This window comes from Mobula birostris, chromosome 14 (genome assembly GCF_030028105.1).
Source record: "Mobula birostris isolate sMobBir1 chromosome 14, sMobBir1.hap1, whole genome shotgun sequence".
NCBI lineage: Eukaryota > Metazoa > Chordata > Chondrichthyes > Myliobatiformes > Myliobatidae > Mobula > Mobula birostris.
In genome coordinates, this window is record NC_092383.1 from 90489067 (window position 1) to 90512113 (window position 23047).

The window sequence follows — 23047 nt, forward strand, 5'->3', positions numbered from 1 at the left end:
AGAATAAAGGAGATGAGAGGTGATTTGATAGAGGTATATTACATGAAAAGATGCACAAATAGAGTAGACAGTCAGAGACTTCTTCCCAGGATGATGTCAGAAATATTTTTTATACAGAGAGTGATGTGTACGTGGAATGCACTGTCAGAGCTGGTGGTAGATGCAGATATATTAGAGACATATAAGAGACCCTTAGACACATGGATGAAAGAAAAATGAAGGGAGTGTAGGAAGGAAAGATTAGATTGATCTTGGAGTGGGTTAAAAGGTCAGCACAACATTGTGGGCCGAAGTGCCTTTATCTGTGCTGTTCTATGAAGTCCTAGCGTTAACGTAACCTCGGTGCCGAGATTGGATTGGACTGCATAAGCCAGTATGACCAGTTGTGATTGGATGTATTGAAGGGCCTGTTACGTTCTTAAATGGGAACAGCCGGTTCCTCTTTTGCTGTTCCTCTACATGGAGTGTAGTCTTCAGGCTCCTGTACCTCTTCTCTAGTGGTAGCAATGAGAAGAGGGTATGTCCCAGGTGGAGGGGCTTCTTAATGATGGACGCCACCTTTTTGAGGGCACAGCCTTGTGAAGGTGTCCTTGAGAGTTGAGGAGTTCAGTGCCCACAATGGAGCTGGCTGAGATTGCAACCCTCCGCAGCAAAAGTTCAGCATCTGCCAGCTCTGGGTCCACCTCCCCGACCAGTGCTGCCATCTCTGGGTCCACCTCCCCGACCAGTGCTGTCTCCTCTGGATTCACTTACCCGACCAGTGCTGTCTCCTCTGTGTTCACTTACCCGACCAGTGCTGACTCCTCTGGGTTCACGTTCCCGACCAGTGCTGACTCCTCTGGGTTCACGTCCCCGACCAGTGCTGACTCCTCTGGATTCACCTCCCCGGCCAGTGCTGTCTCCTCTGGGTTCACGTCCCCGACCAGTGCTGACTCCTCTGGGTTCACCTCCCCGACCAGTGCTGTCTCCTCTGGTTCACGTTCCCGACCAGTGCTGTCTCCTCTGGGTTCACGTTCCCGACCAGTGCTGCCAGCCACTGAGCCGGAACTGCTGGATCTATTCGAGCGGTGCCCGCCGTCTCTGATGTTCCCACTGCTCTTACGAGATTCCCTTTTCTGGGATGGGAATAAGAGAGAAAGTGAGAGAGAGAGAGAGAGAGAGAGAGAGAGTGTGTGTGTGTGTGTGTGTGTGTGTGTGTGTGTGTGTGTGTGTGTGTGTGTGTGTGTGTGTGTGTGTGTGAGAGAGAGAGAGAGAGAGAGATGAAATTTAGACTCATCACCCACACACAGCACAAAACAGACAATCTACCCATTACCACCCTTGCACCGCATTTCAGAAGAGCACAAGGAACAGAAGCCAGGCCATTCAGCCCTCACCCTCCCCTGCTGACTCAGATTTACCAGTGGATCCTCAAGTTGCAGAAGAAATTCACCAAGAAGCTGCCTAGAACAGCAACTTCCTTTCAACTATTAGATTCTCGAACAAACCTTCACTACCCTAATCACTACAGTTTAGCTAAAGTATGTCCACTTTGATCACATTGCTCTAAAATGGGCCTTGCTTTTTTGTTCTATTTATATTCATTCTTGAAAAACTTCTGTATACTTTCTATTCTTTTTTCTTGTGAATGATGCTTATGTGACGCTATGTGCCTGAGATGCTGCTGCAAGTAAGTGTTACCTGTGTATGGCACGGACCTTTGACACCAGGACTAAAGGAGTTAAATTCTGAGAAAATATTGCAGAAGCCTTAGCTGTATCCTTGAGTGTAGATGGGCGATGTTAATTTGCATTGCTAAGATAATTGCCAGCATTGACTGAGAGGCAAGTGGAGGGAGCTATTCTGACAGCTGTTTCGAGAGCAAGCAGAAATCATTTTAACATCACTCAATCATCAAGGACCCCACTATCCACAGGTCATTCTCTCTTCTCACTGCTGCCGTCAGGCAGAGGAGCTGTAGGTCCCACACCACCTTATAATTATCGGTCCCCTGAACCGGTGTGGATAACTTCATTCATCTCAACGCTGAACTGATTCCACAACCTACAGGCTCACTTTCAAGGACTTTACAACTCATGTTCTCAGTATTTTTCATTTATTTTTTCTCAGTTCAAGCTGGTAAAACCTGAGGGACAGGCACAGCCTAGCAGAGTCACTTCTCAATTGCTAGGAACTTCCGGACTACTCTACTGGTGTTTCGTATTGTGGCTTTCTGGAATTTTACATAAATATTGTTGTGTAGGCTTAATTGTTTAATGCTATTGTGTAGTGCCTTTGGGATGATACCAGTTGTAGATATTACTATCGGGACAATGTATACCCTGTTCATATTCCATAGTCTTTCAATTTCCTCTTTTCATTCAGCATATTTCTGGTGTGTTTCACTTACTGATTTCTGTATGTTGTGTGTGTTTAGAATGTCTGTATCTATTAAATAAGTTGTCCTTGCTTGTTTATCTTGTAATATTATATCCAGACAGTTATCATGGGTTGTCCTGTCTGTAATAATAGAGTGGTCATAGTATAATTTGTAGGGCTCTGACTCTAAACCTGGTTATTATTATTAGTATTTGCATAAATTATTTTGCAAATTGATTGCTTGTCAGTCTTTCTGTGAGTAGTTTTTCATTGATTCTGTTCTACTTCTGTGTTCTGTGAATGCCCGCAAGAAAATGAATCTCAGGGTCGTGTATGGTGACATATGTACTTTGATAATAAAGTTACTTTGAACTTTGAACAAAATGACAAAAGCATGACAACTTCAAGAAAATGCTGAGAATCTCAAAGGCCTCCTCTCTCTGATCCCGACAGATTGCTTCTCAATGAGATTTGGAGGTTTTTCAGGCCAGATTAAGAATTTAACTACATTTAAGTATGTCATTAGGACAGCCATTTCCTTGTGCATTTCATTCTGTATCTGTACTTTAACTTCTGTTTATTTTTGTAATGTAACTCCTTATTCTTTATAATTGTTGGATTTTTTGTTGCATGTGTCACGCCAAATCACCACAGTAAATTCCTAATGCATGTAAACGTATCTGGCAAATAAAGTTGATCTTTGATCTTTCATCCTTTCTTCAAAATACAGGATATAACTTTCAGATTTATAGGCTGATTTTTTAAAAATAGGATTACATATCATCCTCTGCCTGAGGCTCTGTTGTGAACCTTTATGAGGTTTACTGCGCGTTTGAAGTTTAAACTTGGTGAAACTACATCAGAGTATATCCACCTACCACTCTCTTGTGCTCCAGGTGTCCAAGAAGGCAAGAAGAATACAGTGCTCCCTTAAACGCGGCTATTTCTTTTAACTTCCCAAACTAAAAGCAGATTGAAAATCTGGTTGAATGGTGCCACGACAACCACCTTGCACTCTACATCTGCAAAACCAAGGAGCTGATTATCGACTACAGGAGGAAGAAGCCGGAGGTCCATCAGCCAGTCCTCATAGGGGCTCCGAGGTGGAGGGGGTCAGTAACTTCAGATTCCTCAGCGTTATCATTTCCTGAGACCAGCACGCAAGTGCCACGACAAAGACGACGCGACAGCACATACTTTCTTAGAAGTTTGCGTTAAGTTCGGTTTGTTGTCTAAAACTTTGACGAACTTCTCTAGTGGCTCAGTGGAGAGTACCCTGACTGGTTGCATCTCGGCCTGATACGGAAACACAAGAATGGAAGAGTCTACAGAAAGCGATGGATACAGCCCAGTCCATCACAGGCAAAGCCCGCCACTGAGGACCACTGAACACACTTACAAGGAACACTGGCTCAAGAAACCAGCATCCATTAACAAGGGTCTCCACCGTCCAGGCCATGCTCTCTTCTTGCCGATGGAAGACAAATAACCTCAGGTCCCACTGAGCTACTAAGCCCAGTGGAACCATTTCTACTGGCAGGATAACGGGCAAAGGTGGGTTACTGGCGCCTTAAAACCAGTCGCTTCCGGAAGATGGGGCTCATCAAGGAGAAGGAAAACTCTGATCTCAAACCTCCACTGCCTTGTGGCTACACCCATTCATGGGGAAAGCTTCGCGAGTAAAACACAAGCGAAAGCTCCAGAGCTGGAGTTCCTAAGGCAGTCCTACGTTGAGTTCAACGCAGACTGGCAACTCCAGTGAAGCTGCTGGTGCCAAACTGTATCAGTCTCCGCCGTTCCTTTGTATTTATCAGATGCATGGTGAGAGGGAGCTTGACATGGGCAACAGCTTGTTCTCCATATGGTACTGGACCGGCTTGCGTATCTAGACAGCTATCATGGTTGGCCCTAACCGATGGAGGCCTCATGTCATGTATAGATTTTCATAAATTCAATTGTATTCCTTTATTTTCCTGTAAATGCCTGCAAGAAGATGAATCTCAGGGTAGTACAGTATAGAGTAACATTTACACACTTTGATAATACATTTACTTTGACCTTAACCTTGATACCATTCACACCTCAGGGCTGAAATGGGCCTGGTTGGCCCTTAGCCTTTCCTGGAAGTGTACAGGTACCCAAAGTCAGAGGTCAGATTGGGGCCGAAGCTCAGGGTCGTCCTTATCCAAAGCCACCACACAAGCAGCGTTCCGACGTTCTACTGCAGAAGCTAGACTGGACACGGGGGTTTTTAAAAGGAAGAAACCTCACATTAATATAGAATGGTCAGCAAACTAGAACAAACCGTTTTACTTCTGCCTGGTGTGTGGGACGGGCGTGTAGACTAGAGCTTCTCACTGTATCTCGTATACATGAGAACCTTCAAGGACAATCGACGGGTCAATTTTATTCGCCTTTTACATTTACACAACTTGCTGCGGTGCGTTGCTCGGAGCTCAATGTACAACAAAAAACATCTTTTGTCAAATTATGAAGAATAAATAAAGTTTGAGGTTAAAGGGCAGATGTGGAATAAAATGTGCACAAATACACAAATGCTAATACAGACCCTCAGTGACCCGTTTACCAGGTACGTCCGGTACCTAACAAAGTGGCCACTGAGAGTATGTTCATGGTCATCTGCTGCTGCAGCCCATCTGCTTCAAGGTTCGACATGCTGTGCATTCAGAAATGCTCTTTTGCACACCATGGTTACCTGAGTTACTGTCGCCTTCCTGTCAGCTTGAACCAGTCTGGCCATTCTCCTCTGACCTCTCTCATTAACAAGACACTTTTGCCCACAGGACCACCGCTCACTGGACATTGTTTGTTTTTGTTTCTCGCACCATTCCCTGCCCCAGGATACTCGAACCACCCCGTCTGGCACGAACAATCACTCCGCAGTCAAAGTCACTGAAATCACACTTCTTTCCCATTCCGTTGTTTGGTCTGAACCTGTTGACCACGTCTGTGTGCTTTTATGCATTGAGTTGCTGCCACATGATTGGCTGATTAAGACTTTGCATTGATAAGCAGGTGTACCTAATAAAGTGGTCACAGAGGTGTAGGCTGCATTATAAAACGTGGTTAGAAGTACTTACAGTGCAGTGATGGTGGTAATAGATAGAGGGGGTGGGGGGGCTCTAATAGAATAGTTGATCAGATTAACTGCTCGGGAGAAAATATTTCAAGTTTTTGTTTTAATACCCCAACAGGGCTTTATAGCAAACACACTGGTCTAGCAATGTGTTTATACAGCACCAAACAGAAAACAGAACATCACTAAAATGAACTCACCTTACCGATCTCCTCGCCTTTAGCAGGAAAGCGATTCACCGGCCTCTTGTCTCCAGGCTCGTGTTTTTTCCCATTTTCTCCTGCATCTCCTCGAGTCTTCGCCTTGTCCAGCATGGAGTCAGCCCCCTAAAAATCACCAACAGGGTGAAATCAGCTTGTGCAACGGAGCAGGAGCAAGCCTTCCTCGGGGCGATGTGGGTCGTTACTGCCGCAGGAGTGACCGACCCCCCACCATTCTGAAGTTTGCAGAAGGTAAACACAGATCTCCAACCAAGGCTTCAACGGAAGTCTGCACAGAGGGACAGCGATGATTGCAAAGTGAGAACTGAGCTGCAGGAACCTTATTACCCACCTGGGCTCTGATACCGTTCACACTTGGGTCGATTTTCTCCTCTTCTTAAATCCTCACACACAGGACCACAAAAACCATGCAGCAGAAACAGACCACTCAGCCCCTCGATCATAAACACAAGAGATTCTGCAGATGATGGAAATCCAGAACAACACACACAAAACGTTGGTGAAAGTGGCTCCACGGGTCAGTAGGGTGATTGAGGTGGTTTATGGAATACCTGCTTTTATTAGTCGAGGCACAGAGTTCAAAATGCCAGAGGTTATGATGCAACTTTATGGTTAGGCCACATCTGGAGTATGGCATACAGTTCTGTTTGTCCCGCTATAGGGAGGATGTTGAGGCTTTGGTGAATGTACTGAAGGGGTTTACCAGGATGCTGTCTGGTTTAGAGGGCATGTACCATCACGAGAGGCGAGACAAACTTGAGTTGTCTTCTCAGGAGCGCCAGAGGCTGAGGGGAGATCTGCTGGAGGTGTATGAGATTACAAGAGGCACAGATGGAATAGACAGGGAGTATCTGTTTCCCAGGGTTGAGATGTCTAATACCAGTGGGCATGAGTTGAAGGTGAGAGGGGGTAGGTTCAAAGGGAATGTGAGGGGTAAGTGTTTTACTCAGAGAGTGGTGGATGCCCGGAATGCACTGGTAAAGACAAATACATTAGAGGCTTTTAAAAGACATTTGGATAGGCACGAGAACCTGAGGAAGATGGAGGCGGATGGACATTGAGTACGTAGGAGGGATTAGTCTTTTGGGGGGGTGGTTTTGAATTACTTTAGCTGGGTCAGCACAACATTGTGGGCCGAAGGGCCTGTTCCTGTGCAGTACTGGTCTGTGTTCTCAGGAGATCAGGCAGCATCCATGGAGGGGAATAGACAGTCGACATTTGAGGCCGAGTCTCGATGTATGTATTGAATCAGCCCCTCAAACCTGCCCTGCCTCTCGATAAGGTCCTGACTGATCTATCCAAGGTCCAGATTAGTACCTACCCTGGTATTTGATAAGATTAAAGGTCATCTAATTTTTATTTATTAATATAGAGCGCTGAATAGGCTCTTCCAGCCCTTCGAGCCACGCATTCCAGCAATCCCCCAATTTAACCCCGGCCTAATCACGGGACAATTTACAATGACCAATTAACCTACCAACCAGTACGTCTTTGGACTGTGACCACTCTGGTTTTGTCTCAGCGACTGCTGGCTGGTGGCTAACAAAACAAGGAAAACAACCAAATAACTTGTCAATCACACTTTTCCTGGCAAACGGCCATCGCAAGTGATGGTCTGTAACTCCCCTGTGGACTAGACGGCAATGTGGCAGAACTGAGCTGAGGCAGCGGACTTGTCGCTGACAGCGAAGGAGACCCAAGGTTTGATCGTTTTAGGCACCATGCCAAAGGCCAAATCGAGGTGACAATGTCCAGGCTCCAGAGCATACCAATCTGACTGAACTTGACGTCCAGTCGGACACTTGAGCACCATGCCAAATCAGAGCGGTCGGTTACAGGCTGAATCGAGGCAGTGGCGTCCAGGTCCCCCATCCTACCGAGACGATTGAACCTGCCGTCTGGACGATGATTTGGGCGCCGGGCCAGAACGAAAAGGTCAGGGTATCGGGGCCCGAGGTGAGAGACGAGCCGGTTCAGATCACTGCTCTGTGACCCGGCTCTGCGCTGAACAATGGGACCACAAGCAACACACATCAAAGCCATCGGGCGGTCTACCGACTCTCTCCATTCGCGTCTTCTCTCCTCATCTCTCCCTGGCAAAAGACCGCGAAATCACTGCTCCCAGACACACAAGAAAGAACAGCATCCCACTCATTGGCTAACATGCCCCGTTATCTCTAGTCAGAACCCAAACATTGCTGCTGTAGAAAAAACAACTCCCCCAGCAGTGGAACATTACAGAAAAGCCATGACATTAGCCTCAGCAGTGAAACCTTACAGAGAAGCCATGACATTAGCCTTAGTGAAGCCTTACAGAGAGGCCATTACATTAGCGGTGAAACCTTACCATGTGTTACGTGTAGATGTCACCTCTCGTGGGGGTGGCATGGTAGCGTAGTGGTTAGCACACCGCTTTACAATACAGGCGACCGGGGTTCGATCCCTGCCGCTGCCTGTAAGGGGTTTGTACACTCTCCCCGTCACCGCTTGGGTTTCCTCCGGGTGCTCTGGTTTCCTCAAAGTTCAAAGTACATTTATTATCAAAGTGTGTATACCTTATACAACCTTGACATTTGTCTCCGTACAGGCAGACATGAAACAAAGAAACCCAAAATAACCCATGTATTTAAAAAAAGAGAGACCACTGAATACTCACTGTGCAGAGAGAAAAAGAAACACATTATGCCACAGCTAATAGTGATCTGAACAGAAGTCTGCAAAGAGAGTCTCGTGGTCCCAAACAAGAGGAAATCTGCAGATGCTGGAAATTCAAGCAACACACATCAAAGCTGCTGGTGAACGCAGCAGGCCAGGCAGCATCTCCAGGGTCTCAGCCTGAAGCGTCGATTGTACCTCTTCCTAGAGATGCTGCCTGGCCTGCTGCGTTCACCAGCAGCTTTGATGTGTGTTGCTTGAATTTCCAGCATCTACAGATTTCCTCTTGTTTGGGACCACGAGACTCTCTTTGCAGACTTCTGTTCAGATCACTATTAGCTGTGGCATAATGTGTTTCTTTTTCTCTCTGCACAGTGAGTATTCAGTGGTCTCTCTTTTTTTAAATACATGGGTTATTTTGGGTTTCTTTGTTTCATGTCTGCCTGTACGGAGACAAATGTCAAGGTTGTATAAGGTATACGCACTTTGATAATAAATGTACTTTGAACTTTGAGGAAACCAGAGCACCCGGAGGAAACCCAAGCGGTGACGGGGAGAGTGTACAAACCCCTTACAGGCAGCGGCAGGGATCGAACCCCGGTCGCCTGTATTGTAAAGCGGTGTGCTAACCACTACGCTACCATGCCACCCCCACGAGAGGTGACGTCTACACGTAACACGCGGTAAGGTTTCACCGCTAATGTAATGGCCTCTCTGTAAGGTTTCACTAAGGCTAATGTCATGGCTTCTCTGTAAGGTTTCACTGCTGAGGCTAATGTCATGGCTTTTCTGTAATGTTCCATTGCTGGGGGAGTTGTTTTTTCTACAGCAGCAATGTTTGGGTTCTGACTAACGGGGCATGTTAGCCAATGAGTGGGATGTTGTTCTTTCTTGTGTGTCTGGGAGCAGTGATTTCGCGGTCTTTTGCCAGGGAGAGATGAGGAGAGAAGACGCGAATGGAGAGAGTCGGTAGACCGCCCGATGGAGTGGACGGAGCGAGGGTCCGGCGGTCAGCGACGATCAGAAGTCATCGATGGTAGACAAAGACCTTGTCAGTGAGCTCCAACTTTGCGCATTAGACAAGTTTCATGAGAATGGACCCCTTTTTTTTGTTTCTTTACTAACCATTGAATCAAATTAAGAAATATAAAGCCCAATCGTTTAATCGCATACTCTGTACTGTCTGTAACAGGGGATACATCGCGCAGCATCCACCCAAACGAAATTTCTTCAGTTTGGCCGGGCCGGGGGCTGTCATCCCCTAGATTAAGCTGCTAGTCGAACTGAGAGTTACATATACACGCAGGGTAGAGAGTCAGATGCCAGAGGAAGTGGTCGAGACAGGTACTATTGTGACATTTAAGAGGTCATTTGGATAATGGAGGGATATGATGGGAAAGTGGGACCAGCTGTTGAGCTCTGTTCATTTGGGCAATGTAAGCGTTTAGTTGGGATGCACAATTTCCCATTTATGGGCATGTGCATGAAGGTGGTGGGGGAATTGTGGGTAAGAAAATGGCGGGATTGTGTACTAAACATGGATAGAGAAAGTAAAGTTGTTAAAATGAAAGGAAATCTTGTCTTTGTTGTTTGAACATTACCACCAGCAGGGAGGATGCTTGGATCGGTTTGAACCAGTTGGCCCGAGGGGCCTGTTTCTGTGCTGTGCAGCCCCTCTCCACAACACAGGCCCTGGAGGCTTTTTTGCTTTGTAAAACTGAGTGGGTTATTGGGCAGAACATGGTCCGTGGTGGGACATGGGGAGCAGAGTCTGGACAAGGGCGGAACAGGAGAAGCACACAGTTAAACACCACATCACGTAGGACAAGCTAGTGTAAAGGCAGTGCTCCTCCTGGGTAAAGACAGGCATGACAGCTTCAATCAATCAAAATCAGAATCGGGCTAGCCACTGTGTAACACTCTGTTCTTTTGCGGCGGCAGTACTGTGTAAAGACATAAAATTATTATAAATACCAAATCAAATAAATAGTGCAGAGAAAAAAGTACCAGGAGTTCGGGAACCTGATGGCAGAGGGGAAGAAACTATTCCTAAATCATTGAGTGTGGGTCTTCAGGCTCCTGTACTTCCTTCTTGGTGGTGGTAATGAGGAGAGGGCTTGTCCCAGATGGTGAGGGTCCTTAAGGAACAACATTACATCCGAGAGATGGCAGAAATAAGTTAGTAACCAGCCGTGAAATTGTCCTGACAGGAGAACCGGAGCAGGAAGCAGAAGGTAGCCATAGACGCAACGGACTGAGAATATCTGGGGCTCCCTGGGAAGAGAGCCATAATGAGCTAGCAATCTACTTCATAAAAACTGAAGGCTAGGAGCCTGAGAACGCGACAATTTCAAAAATAATATAATGCAAATTGAAGAGAGGAATTGTCAAATGGGCCTTGCGAAGAGCCAGCCACGTATGTGAGAGACTCAGCTTAACTCTGCGGCTTTACCCCAGAGAAGCCTGCTGGCGATGAGGTGGCATCCGCACCGGACTTCAAGGTGAATGGTCTCGGGTTCGAATCCCACTGGGTCCTTGAATACTTCTCATTCGTGCTGGGCTGAGCGTCGAACTAGCAACTCGACCTCGTTAAAAAACAGAGAAATGCTGAAGAAACAACAAGGCTGCCACCCAATGCGCCACAAGGCGCAGAGAAGGACAATAATTTTCCCCACGGTAACAGAACACAGCAAAGTTCGATTTCCAACCTGCTAGAAGAACTTAGCATATCAGGCAGCATCTATGGAGGGGGATAAACAGGAGACTGAAGTAGGGTCTCAGCACGAAACTTCGACTGTTTATTCCTCTCCATAGATGCTGCCTGACCTGCTGAGTTTCTCCAGTACTTTGTGTTGCTCAAGATTTCCAGCATCTGCAGAACCTCTTGTGCTTTGAGTCTTCAGCCTGCTCAAAGCAGGAGACCAATGACATCTACCAGCTTTTGAGAGAAAGCATTAGGTAGATTCAACACTCCAGTGCTGGTAAGTAAGCCAGAAGAGGTACTCAGGGGATTCTGAAGAGGATCACCAGGTCAACGTGTGACCTGTAGACTCACTCCAATGGGATGGACGGATAAATTGTGAGCCAGGCACTCCATCCACAAGACTTGTGTGCATTCCCGCTGAACAGATCTGAGGGTCCAAATGCTCCTTGATCTCCTCTTCTACAAGGAGAAGTTTCACAGGCTCTCTGGCCCTGCGACGTAAACCTCTCAGCTTGAGCAAGATGAAGACAGAATACCGCTCAGCTACTTGACGTTGCCTCCAGAGTCAAAGAGGCTGACAGCGCTCTCAAACTCCATGGATGTCATCCTAAATGCTAAAAGTAGACACCAAAGCTTTCAACCAAGAAGGAAAAAGGATTAGGAACACGTGGAATATTTGGATCTGGCTTCCCCCTTATAGGAAGGTTGTGGCAGCCTTAGAGAGGGTGCAGAGGAGACTTACCAGGACGCTGCCTGGATTAGAGAGCATTTCTTATGAGGATAGGCTGAGCGAACGAGGGCTTTTCTCTTTGGAGCAAAGGAGGATGAGAGGTGATTTGATAGAGGTGTACAAGATGGCACGAAGCATAAAAAGAGTACACAGCCAGAGACTTAACCCAGGGCAGAAATGGCTAAAGCAAAGGGGCATAATTTTAACAGACAAGAGAAGATCTGCAGATGCCGGAACACACAAAATACTAGAGGAACTCAGCAGATCAGGCCGCATCGATGGAAAAGAGCAAGCAGCCGATATTTCATGCCGAGACCCTTCACCAGGAGCATAATTTTAAGGTGACCGGAGGAGAATATTGAGGGGATATCAGAGGGAAGTTTTTATTTATGCAGAGTGGTTAGTGGGTGGAACACCCTGTCAGGAGTGGTGTTAGGGTTGTCGCTGCCTATAAGGAGTTTGTATGTTCTCCCCGTGACCACTTGGGTTTCCTCTGCGTGCTCTGGTTTCCTCCCAGAGTCCAAAGACATACCAGTTGTCAGGCTGATTGGTCATTGTAAATTGTCCCGTGATTAGGCTAGGTTAAATCGGGGGGTTGCTGGGCAGCACAGCTCGAAGGGCTGTAACTCTTGGAGACAGAGAGATAACTAAGTAAGCAAGCAAGGAAAGTGATTGGAGGAATGTATAGGATTGGAGGAACTCCCTACTAGGGATAGTGGCAAAGGCAGGTACATCAGGTTAATTGAAGACTCTTAGACAGACACACGGAGGGCTGAGCAGGAAGGAAAGGATCGGTTGATCTTAGAGTAGGTTAAGGGGTCAGCACAACATTATGGGCCAAAGGGCCTGAACTGTGCTGTAGTGTTCTACATTTACATTCCATTTCACATTAAGTGACTCAAAATCGACTAAACCCTTACTAAACCCTTCCAACAGAGCATCACCAAATTCACTGGGTCGTTACTAATCCAGAGATCTGCGCCAACATCGCAACTTCTGGTAATTGGGTTAATTGGTAATGAGTCACCATTAGCTTCAATGTGCTGGAGATGCCGTATGTACCATGATTAGCAAGTGTGGATCGTGTCGCTGGTAGCATTAGATTTATGTTAATAAATTGCTTTCTGTCCCGAGGAGTGCTTGGCAAACTTTTAAGTTGTTCTAACACACATACACACAATTCGCCAGAGGAGCTCAGCAGGCCAGGCAGCATCTATGGAGGGGAATAAGCAGTCGACATTTCGGGCCGAGACCCTTCATCGGGGTTTATGTTGGAATGTTAATTTTGAATTAAAGATTTTCGATTTAGCTTTCAAGGGTTGTGCTCACAGAATCGGAAGGAATCTCACCGAATGGTAGATCAGGATCGAATGGTTGCATTGTCCCCTCTCCAAGCTTCTCTTTGGAACCCTTGGAACGACTAGTAAACACAAGAAATTCTGCAAATGCTGAAATCCAGAGGAACACACACAAGCAAGATACTGGAAGAACTCAGCAGGTCAGGGAGGATCTACAGAGAGGAATAAACCATCTCCTGATAAAGGGTCTCAACCTATAATCCCAACTCTTTATTCTTCTCCATAGATGCTGCCTGACCTGCTGAGTTCATGCAGCATTTTGTCTATGTGCTCAGATTTCCTGTATCTGCAGAATCCCTTGTGTCTCTTAACATTCAACTGGTTTTTTTGTAATTTATTTTTTAGTGAATTTCATCATCAAACATTTCCATAAGATGTATTTCAGATCCTGTACATATATATCATATAATCATATTTGTCACAAATCTCCACATAATATTTATCTGAGGTGTACACGTACTATTTGTTTCCAGAAGAATTCCAATTTCTTCCTGTCTGGCGAAGTGTTCTGAGTTTCAATTCCACGGGGATTGTCTCCCGACCACGTAATGCATCCAACAGGAACAATTTCTCCTTCCACAAGTTCACTTGTAAAAGCTGAGAACTTCAATAAAACTACCGAGACACCAGAGACTGCAAGGGCCATTAAAACGAGAACTTCATACCACAGGCAGCTAATCTGATCAACCATTCTGGTTAGCCCTCCCCAACCACCTCGATCTATTACCCTTGTCACTGCACTGTAATCACTTTAAACCACTTGTCAAGTTTATGTACAAACGCAATGCAGAATAGGCCCTTTGAGACCACACTGCCTAGCCACCCCCCGACAATTTAACCCTTACTTAATCATAGGGACAATTTACAATGACCAATTAACCTACCTGGACTTTGGGAGGAAACCAGGGCACCCAGAGGAAACACACACATTCCATGGGAAGGACGTCCACAGACTCCTTACAGAGGATGCCGGAACTTCTGATGTTCCAAACTGTAATAGCATTGTGCTAACCACTTTATAACGCTGTTTACATGCTGGTATTTATCTATAGACGCACATTTTGTTCCATATCTGCACTTTAATTTCTCATACAATCTTTATACCTTACAATTGCTGGGAGTTGCTTGTTGCGCCCTGGCCAACAAAACACTGGGAAGGGAGGGAGTGGGAAGCACCAGAGAGGCATTCTGTAATGATCAATAAATCAATTGTTGGTAATCAAATGAGCTTGCCTGGTGTCTCAGGGCTGGGTGTGTTTGCACCTGCACCACCCCCACCGCCCCAGGCACCCCTCCTCTGCCACCTGTCCCCACACCCTTCTCACAGCACTCCACCCTTGACACTCCCAACAAACTTTGCTCCTGTCAGATTTACAAACTCGCTCTCCGCTCCGCGTTGTGCAAAAGTCTTAGACGGCCTGACTGTATACGAGTCTCAGACTTTTGCAAAGTACTGTATATCATGAATAAGGTTGATCCACCCTTCCACCCACCTTCCCCTTTACTTAGTCTCACCTATCACTTTCCAGCAGGTACCTTCCCACTCTCCCCACCCCCATGATGGGGATGAAAGGGTGAGATGAAGGAACACATACAAATCCTCACGGAGGAATCAGAAGTGGAGAGAGTGAGCAATTTCAAGTTCCTGAGTCTCTAAGCTGGTCCCAACATATCGATGCAGCTACAAAGAAGGCACGATAACGGCTATATTTCATTAGGAGTTTCAGGCAGTTTGGTTTGTCACCTACAACACTCAAAGACTTCTACTGATGCACTATCAATTACTCCAAAAGACAGGAAGTAGAGTAAATACTGAAAGGCTTTTACTAGCAGTAAAATGTGACCTCCATCATGCTGAGTGTCTGCCCCGGACTGAGGAGGAGGAGCAGCAGCACAATTGCCTTTATTCAGGGGTCTGTGGGAGGAGCCACAGGAGCAGTCAGCAGAGGGGCCTGTCCAGACAGGTAACCCAGTTACAACCTATATACATGGTTTACCACAGCACAATGGAGAGCATTCTAACCAGCTGTATCACCGTCTGGTACGGGGGGGTGGGGGAGGTTGTGGTTGGGGGCTACTGCATAGGATCGAAAGACACTACAGAGAGTTGTAAAATTAGTCAGCTCCAACTTGTGTACTAGCCTCCATAGTATCCAAAATATCTTCAAGGAGCGGTGCCTCAGAAGGGCAGCGTCCATTATTAAAGACCCCCAACACCCAGGAGATGCCCTCTTCTCATTGTTACCATCAGGAAGGAGGTACAGAAGCCTGAAGGCCCACACTCAATGATTCAGGAACAGCTTCTTCCCCTCTGCCATCCAATTTCTGAATGGACATTGAACCCATGAACACTACCTCACTCTATTATTTCTGCTTTTGCACTATTTTTCACTATTGAATATACATAGATATACTTACTGCAATTTGTTTATTTTTCTATATTGTTATGTATTACATTGTACTGCTGCCGCTAACAAATTCCACAACACATGCAGACGATATTAAACCAGATTCTGGTGCTGATGATCTAGCATCATTCCATTCCTGAAGCAACACACGATCTGCCGGAGGAACTCAGCGGGTTGGGGAGCATCTGCCGTTGTGGGTGGAGGGGGAGAAGTTGCTGAAGTTTTGGGTCAAAAGACTGCATCAGGACTGAGAATGGAGAGGGCAGGTGGGCAGGTCGCCAACTGGCCCTACCCACCTCCCCCTACCACCACCCTCCCAATCTGGTTCCACCTGCCCAGTGTATCTCCCCTAATGGGTCCCGTTCTCTCCCTTCCTACTTATCAGAACCCAGCTCCTGTATTCCTGCATATCCTCCCTCCAGTGGCTATCTCTAACCTCCCCCTCCCAACCTCAATCCACCACAGACCCCACCCAACACAGACCCTCTCCCATCAGGCAGGAGATACAGGCCTGAAAACACGTACCACCAGGCTCAGGGACAGCTTCTAGCCCACAATTATCAGACTATTGACTGGTTCGCTAGTATGGTAAACTGGACTCTCGACCTCACAATGTTCTCCCATAATACAGTTATGACTCTTGAACTGACTTCTTGTAAATTAAAGATGAACTGCTGACCTCATAATTTACTTTGTCATCGCTGGCACCATATTGTCTGCCTACTCTGTAGCTGTATTCTTGTGCTGCTTCCCTTGTACTTCTTCAAAGTACTTATGTTTAAAATGACTGGAATGGCTGTCTCACTGTCCTATCTTATCACCTCCCTCTGGTATCCTTCCTCCATCCCTCTCTTCCATAGGCCACTCTCCTCTCCTATCAAATTCCTTCTTTTTCAGCCCTTTCCACCTATCCCCTCCCTGCTTCTAACGTCACAGCCTCCCCCACCCGTCTACCTGGTCTCACCTATCACCTGCCAGCTTGTACTCCTTATTCTGGCTTCTACCCCCCCAACCCCGCCACAAACGCAGTCCTGATGAAGGTGCTCGGCCCAAAGCGTCGACTGTTTATTACCCACTGTAGATGCTGCTGAGTCCCTCCAGTATCTAGTGTGTGTTGCTGGAAGGCTTGTAGAACTTTTCACTCTACCTCAGTACAGGTGACGTTACAGGTAACATACAGGTGACCGGTGCTAATTTTGTTTTGGGTCTGTGTGCTTGAGTGTGACATATATTGGCCCCAGAGGAACAATGTTTTGTTTGGCTGCACACATGTGTACGGTTGAATGACAATTAAATTTCAACTTGAATCTTGAATAAAGCCACACCATCCTTCAGCGGTACGTACCCGAATGTTTGAGAGGCGATGACTTGCTGTGGCTGTTTTCTTCCTCTTTTCCCGTGGTTCTGGATTGCTCGACTCAATTGGTAGGGTCGTCACAGTGGGCAGCTTCAGCACAGCATCCGTCCGCGCTACAGTAAAGCTCCCCAGTGTTTGCCATACTTCGTGAGCCTATGGGGGAAGCAAGGGGTAGTGGCACCCTGGTCTTTACACTTGGCCAGGGTTAAGAAATCTCAGGTTGATGTCCCTCTGTCAGCTGCCAATCACGAATAACAAACACAACTGCACAAGGAGCAAGAAAACTCAAATCTAGAAACACTCAGCAGGCCGGGCAGCATCTATACAGAGAAACTAGAATTCATGTGCAACTGAAGAAATTCCTCATCTCCATTCTAAATAGACGTCCCTCTATTCTGAGGCTGTGCCTCTGGTCCTAGACTCTCCCACCACAGGAAACATCCTCTCCACATCCACTCTATTGAGAAGTTTCAATTAGATTCCCCCCCACCCTCTCATTCTTCCGAATTCCAGCGAGTACAGGCCCAGAGACAATGGGTCCTCATACGGTAACCCTTTCATTCCTGGAATCATTCTCATGAACCTCCTCTGAAACCTCTCCAATTTCTTAGTTAAAGCAGCTCACAATACTCCAAGTGAGGCTCTACCATTGCCTTATAACAGCGGTCCCCAACCACCGGGCCGCAAAGCGTGTGCTACCAGGCAGCGAGGAAACGATGTGATTTGGTGATAACGAGTCAGCTGCACTGTTCCTCATTCCCTGTCACGGCCACTGTTGAGCCATTACGCATGCGAGGTCATTACTTGCGCGTCATCCATGTCAGCGCGGGAAGGAGATCAACTCCTCGAGCTTGCAAATGACGACGGGCTGAAAAGTATGTTTGACATAACATCTCTGCCGGCATTCTGGGCCAAAGTCAAGGCTGAATATCCTGAGAGAGTCAAGAAAGCACTGAAAATGTTGCTTCCATTTCCAACATATCTCTGCAATGAATGCAATGAAAACTAAACTGCGGAATAGACTAGACATAAGGAACCCCCTTCGAGTATCGCTGTCTCCCATCACCCTTCGATAGGACCGTCTTGTTGCAGGAAAACAAGTATTCAGCCCAGGGCTCCCACTGATTCAGCGATATTGGTGCGTTGCAATGATTTTATATGTTCATACAGGGAAAATATGCGCTGTGTTTAATATCCAAATGTTACTTAAAATGTTATGAAGCTATTGACTTATAAGTGACTTATATAACCATATAACAATTACAGCACGGAAACAGGCCACCTCTGCCCTTCTAGTCCGTGCCGAACACTACTCTCACCTAGTCCCACTGACCTGCCCTCAGCCCATAACCCTCCATTCCTTTCCTGTCCATATACCTATCCAATTTTTCTTTAAATGACAATATCGAACCTGTCTCTACCACTTCTACTGGAAGTTCGTTCAATGCTTACTTCAAGCTCCCCTGTCCTCCCCTGATAATTGACTTATCACTATATTCATGCGAGGAAAATATGCGCTGTGTGTTTAATATTAAATTCATTAGATAAACCTTTTTAGAAATGAAATTGAGTGTATTAGCCACTTATCACCTATATTCCAGTCGTGATTAACACCGCCTCTGGACAGAATCGCCAAAAATGATTTGTAGAAAAAAATCGGCACGTACATGCATGCACACTGGTACCCACGCAAGGCTTCATGGTCATGGTAGTCTTTCTCAGGGTAAACACAACGTATTTGACTGCTCCTCTTGTCCGTTGGCAACCCTACCCCCCCCCCCACCCCCGGTCAGCCAGTCCGCAGGAATATTGTCAATAATAAACTGGTCCTCAGTGCTAAAAAGGTTGGGGACCCGTGCCTTATAAAGCCTCTGTATTATCTTGCTTTTAAATTCTCTATAGATACTGCCCGACCCACTAAGTTCCTCCAGCCATTTTTTAAAATTTACTCCAAGAAATTTAATACATAGACGTACAAAAGTTACTCCTGGACCAACACCAAATGAGGCAGCACCGTCTACACAGTTCACGTTACAAGTGCTTTTACTGCCCCCCAATGGTCATGCTCAGCATTGCAGGAATTTAAGTCTCGGGACATTACAGAAAGATGGAAAGATGTCGTCAGTCAGACAGTCATTAATCTATGGAATCATTTATCCCTGGGCCTTGGATGCTCAATCCCTGAAAACATACAAGGCATCAAAATCAATTTTTGCATTCAAAGCAGATTGGAGTTAGAACAAGAAGGTGCCGTTATGTCAAAGGTAATTATCATCTTCTTTACTGACAGAGCAGAATTGGGTTATGGGACCACTCCTACTCAAGACTCCTTAGACATATGTAGGCATAGGTTATCTACTCCGTTTGGTTTTGAAGGTGAGAGTACAACTATACTGTGCCACATCTTGGATTTGGCTGGTCTGTAGAAATTGTCCTCTACACTACTGTTTTAAGCCCATTGAACAGACCCCTATAAGATGGACTCTTGACCTCACAATCTACCTCATCGTGGCCCTGCATCTTATTGTCTCCCAGTCGGGCACTTCCTCTCTGTAACACTCCAATCCGCATCCTGGTTCTGCTTTCCCCCGTACTGTGTGATGACGTTCTCTGTACAGATGGCAAGCATTCCATTTTTTTCACTGTACCTCAGTATGTGTGACAATAATGAACTAATTATTTTACCAATTTATTCCTGGAATTAAATTCCAGATTTTTTTTAAGTTTTGGTTTGCTTCAGTTTTTACTTATGCTTGGCGAAATATGCTTTAAACCCACGGATACAATAGATCTAACCTCACTCCCTCTGAACGCACTGCCCTCCACTCTCTCCGCACTAATCCCAAACTCACCATCAAACCCGCTGACAAAGGTGGTGCCGTAGTAGTCTGTTGGACGGACCCCTACCTCACTGAGGCCAGACGGCAGCTCTCTGACACCTCCTCTTACTTACCCCTGGAACAGGACCCCAACAAAAAATATCAAACCATTGTCTCCCCTACCATCACCGCCCTTATCAACTCCGGAGACCTTCCATCCTCAGCCGCTAAACTCATAATTCCCACACCCCGTACCGCTCGGTTTTACCTCCTCCCCAAGATCCACAAGCCTGACTGTCCTGGCAGACCCATAGGTTCTGCCTGCTCCTGTCCCACCAAACTTGTATCTGCCTACCTGGACTCCATTTTGTCACCCATAGTTCAGTCCCTCCCCACCTACATCCGGGATGCATCCCATGCCCTCCACCTCTTCAATAATTTCCAGTTCCCCAGTCCCAACCACTTCATTTTCACTATGGATGTCCAATCCTTACATACTTCCATTTCCCGAGACGGCCTCAAAGCCCTGCGCTACTTTCTGGACAATAGACCTCACCAGTTCCCCACCACCACTACCCTCCTCCGGTTGGCGGAACTGGTACTCACACTTAATAACTTCTCTTTTGGCTCTTCCCACTTTCTTCAGACCAAGGGTGTAGCTATGGGCACTCACATGGGCCCCAGCTATGCCTGCCTCTTCGTTGGTTATGTGGAACAGTCTGTGCTCCAACCCATACTGGTACTGCTCCCCGACTTTTCCTTCGCTACATTGACGACTACATTGGTGCTGCTTCCTGCACCCATGCTGAGCTTGTCAATTTCATCGACTTTACTTCAAACTTCCACCTAGCCCTCAAATTCACACGGTCCATCTCGGACACTTCTCTCCCCTTTCTCGATCTCTCGGTCTCCATCTCTGGAGACAGACTGTCCACTGACATCTTTTATAAGCTCGACTCTCATAACTACCTCAACTATACCTCTTCCCACCCCGCCACATGCAAAAGTGCCATTCCCTATTCCCAGTTCCTCCGTCTCTGCCGCATCTGCTCCAAGGATGAGGTTTTCCATTCCAGGACATCTCAAATGTCCTCTTTCTTTAAGGATCGCGGTTTCCCTTCTGCTGTCATCAATGATGCCCTCACCCGCATCTCCTCCATTTCCCGCACTTCGGCTCTCACCCCATCCTCCCGCCACCGCAACAGGGACAGAGTTCCACTTGTCCTCACCTACCACCCCACCAGCCTCTGGATCCAGCACATTATCCTCCGCAACTTCCGCCACCTTCAACAGGACCCCACCACTAAGCACATCTTTCCCTCTCCACCCCTCTCCGCTTTTCGCAGGGATGGGTCCCTCCCCATGGATCTCCCACCCTGCACTTATCCCTGTAAGCGTAAGTGCTACACCTGTCCCTACACCTCCTCTCTTGCAACCATTCAGGGCCCCAAACAGTCCTTCCAGGTGAGGCAACACTTCACTTGTGAGTCTGTTGGGGTCATCTATTGCATCCGGTGCTCCCGGTGCAGCCTCCTCTACATCGGTGAAACCCGACGCAGATTGGGGACTGCTCCGCTCCATCCGCCACAACAGACAGGATCTCCCAGTAGCCACCCACTTCAACTCTGCCTCCCACTCCCATTCAGATATGTCCATACATGGCCTCCTCTACTGCCATGATGAGGCTAAACTCAGGCTGGAGGAGCAACACCTCATATACCGTCTAGGTAGTCTCCAGCCCCTTGGTATAAACATTGAATTCTCCAACTTCCGGTAGTTCCCTCCCCGTCCCTTCCCCTACCTCTATTTCACTCTGCACCCTCCCCCAGCTGCCTATCACCTCCCTCATGGTTCCGCCCCTTCTACTACCCATCATGTTTTCCCCTATTCCTTCTTCATCTCCCTGCCTCCCCCTCCCCACCCCTTTATCTTTCCCCTTACTGGTTTTTCACCTGGAACCTACCAGCCTTCTCCTTCCCACCCTCCCCCCACCTTCTTTATATGGCCTCTGCCCCTTCCCTCTTCAGTCTTGACGAAGGGTTCCGGCCCAAAACGTTGACTGATCGTTTCCACGGATGCTGCCCGACCTGCTGAGTTCCTCCAGCGTGTTGTGAGTGACAGTTTACACATTGGTATTTGTGTAGCTCTTCTTCCTAATCCCGTCACCTTTACTGGGGCTTATAGGCTGCCGACAGCAGCTCCACAGAGTCCTCCGTCCCGGGCCAACTTGCATCTTCCAGGCGAAGATCCTTCCTCTCCCAGGGATAAGGTCTTTGAATCTTCTGTTGGCATTCCTGTGGCTCTGGGTTTTTACAGGATCGGGTTGCTAGCCTCACGTCCAACTCTCCTCCTTGCACAGCTGGGATTGGGGCCATCCATGGCGGATTTATTTATGTATTTATGCGCATATTATTCCATATCCTCAGCTAGATGGAGCTCGTCAGCCTGGGAAGGCAGTCCATCTAAGAGAGGGGGAAAACTCTGATTTCAAACCCCCGCTGACTTGCGGCCATACCCACACATGGGAAAGGCTTCGGGAGTAAACCCTGAGGACAAATCCGGAGCTGAAGTCCCTCAGGCAGTCCGACGTTGCCTTCAAGCTCGCTCTGACAACTCCTGCGCCGTCACCAGTGCCAAGCTGTATCGGCCCTTGCCCTTCCCTTGGACAACATCAGTGTTGTGGAGAGGGGAGACTGGCAGCATGGGCAGCTGCTGGTCTTCCATACAACCTTGCCCAGGCCTACGCCTCACCGCAACAGACCTTTCAGGCGCAGATCCATGGTCTTGCGAGACTAACGAATGCCACCACCAATTCCATATCCATACTTCAGCCTCGCATTTTATTTTTTATATAATTATTTATTGAGATACAGCACAGAATAGGCCCTTCCGGCACTTTGAGCCTCGCCGCCCAGCAATCCCCTGTACCACCAGGCTCAAGGACAGCTTCCATCCCACCATCCTGAACGGACCTCTTGTACAAGACAGACACTTAGCCTCACAGTCTACCTCGTTATGGTCTTGCTCTTATCGTTTACCTGCACTGAAGTTTCAGTAGCTTTTACACTTTATCATACTTTGTTATTGTTGTACCGTTTTTAGCTCAATAGTGTATGAATGAGGGGGACCTCATTGAAACCTATTGAATATTGAAAGGCCTAGATAGAGTGGACATGGGAAGGATGTTGCCTATTGTCAGAGAATCTATAATCAGACGGCACAGCCTCAGAATACAAGGACGTTCCTTCAGAACAGAGAGGAGGAGGAATTTCTTTAAACCAGAAGTTCTCGACTTGGAATCCATTAACCTATGGGTCCATGGCATTAAAAAAAAGGTTGG

At 47.1% G+C, this 23047-nt stretch overlaps 1 protein-coding gene across 1 annotated transcript in view; it reads right to left on the bottom strand.

Annotated features, from left to right (window-relative positions):
• Positions 1-23047, bottom strand: part of LOC140209414 (uncharacterized) — a 43569-nt gene that overhangs the window by 9724 nt on the left and 10798 nt on the right. The window contains exons 5-7 of the mRNA XM_072277660.1: positions 5656-5781; positions 3572-3654; positions 787-970 (exon numbers count right to left, since the gene is read on the bottom strand). Coding sequence (XP_072133761.1) covers positions 787-970; positions 3572-3654; positions 5656-5781 — 393 coding nt within the window. The remainder of the gene's footprint in view (positions 1-786; positions 971-3571; positions 3655-5655; positions 5782-23047) is intronic.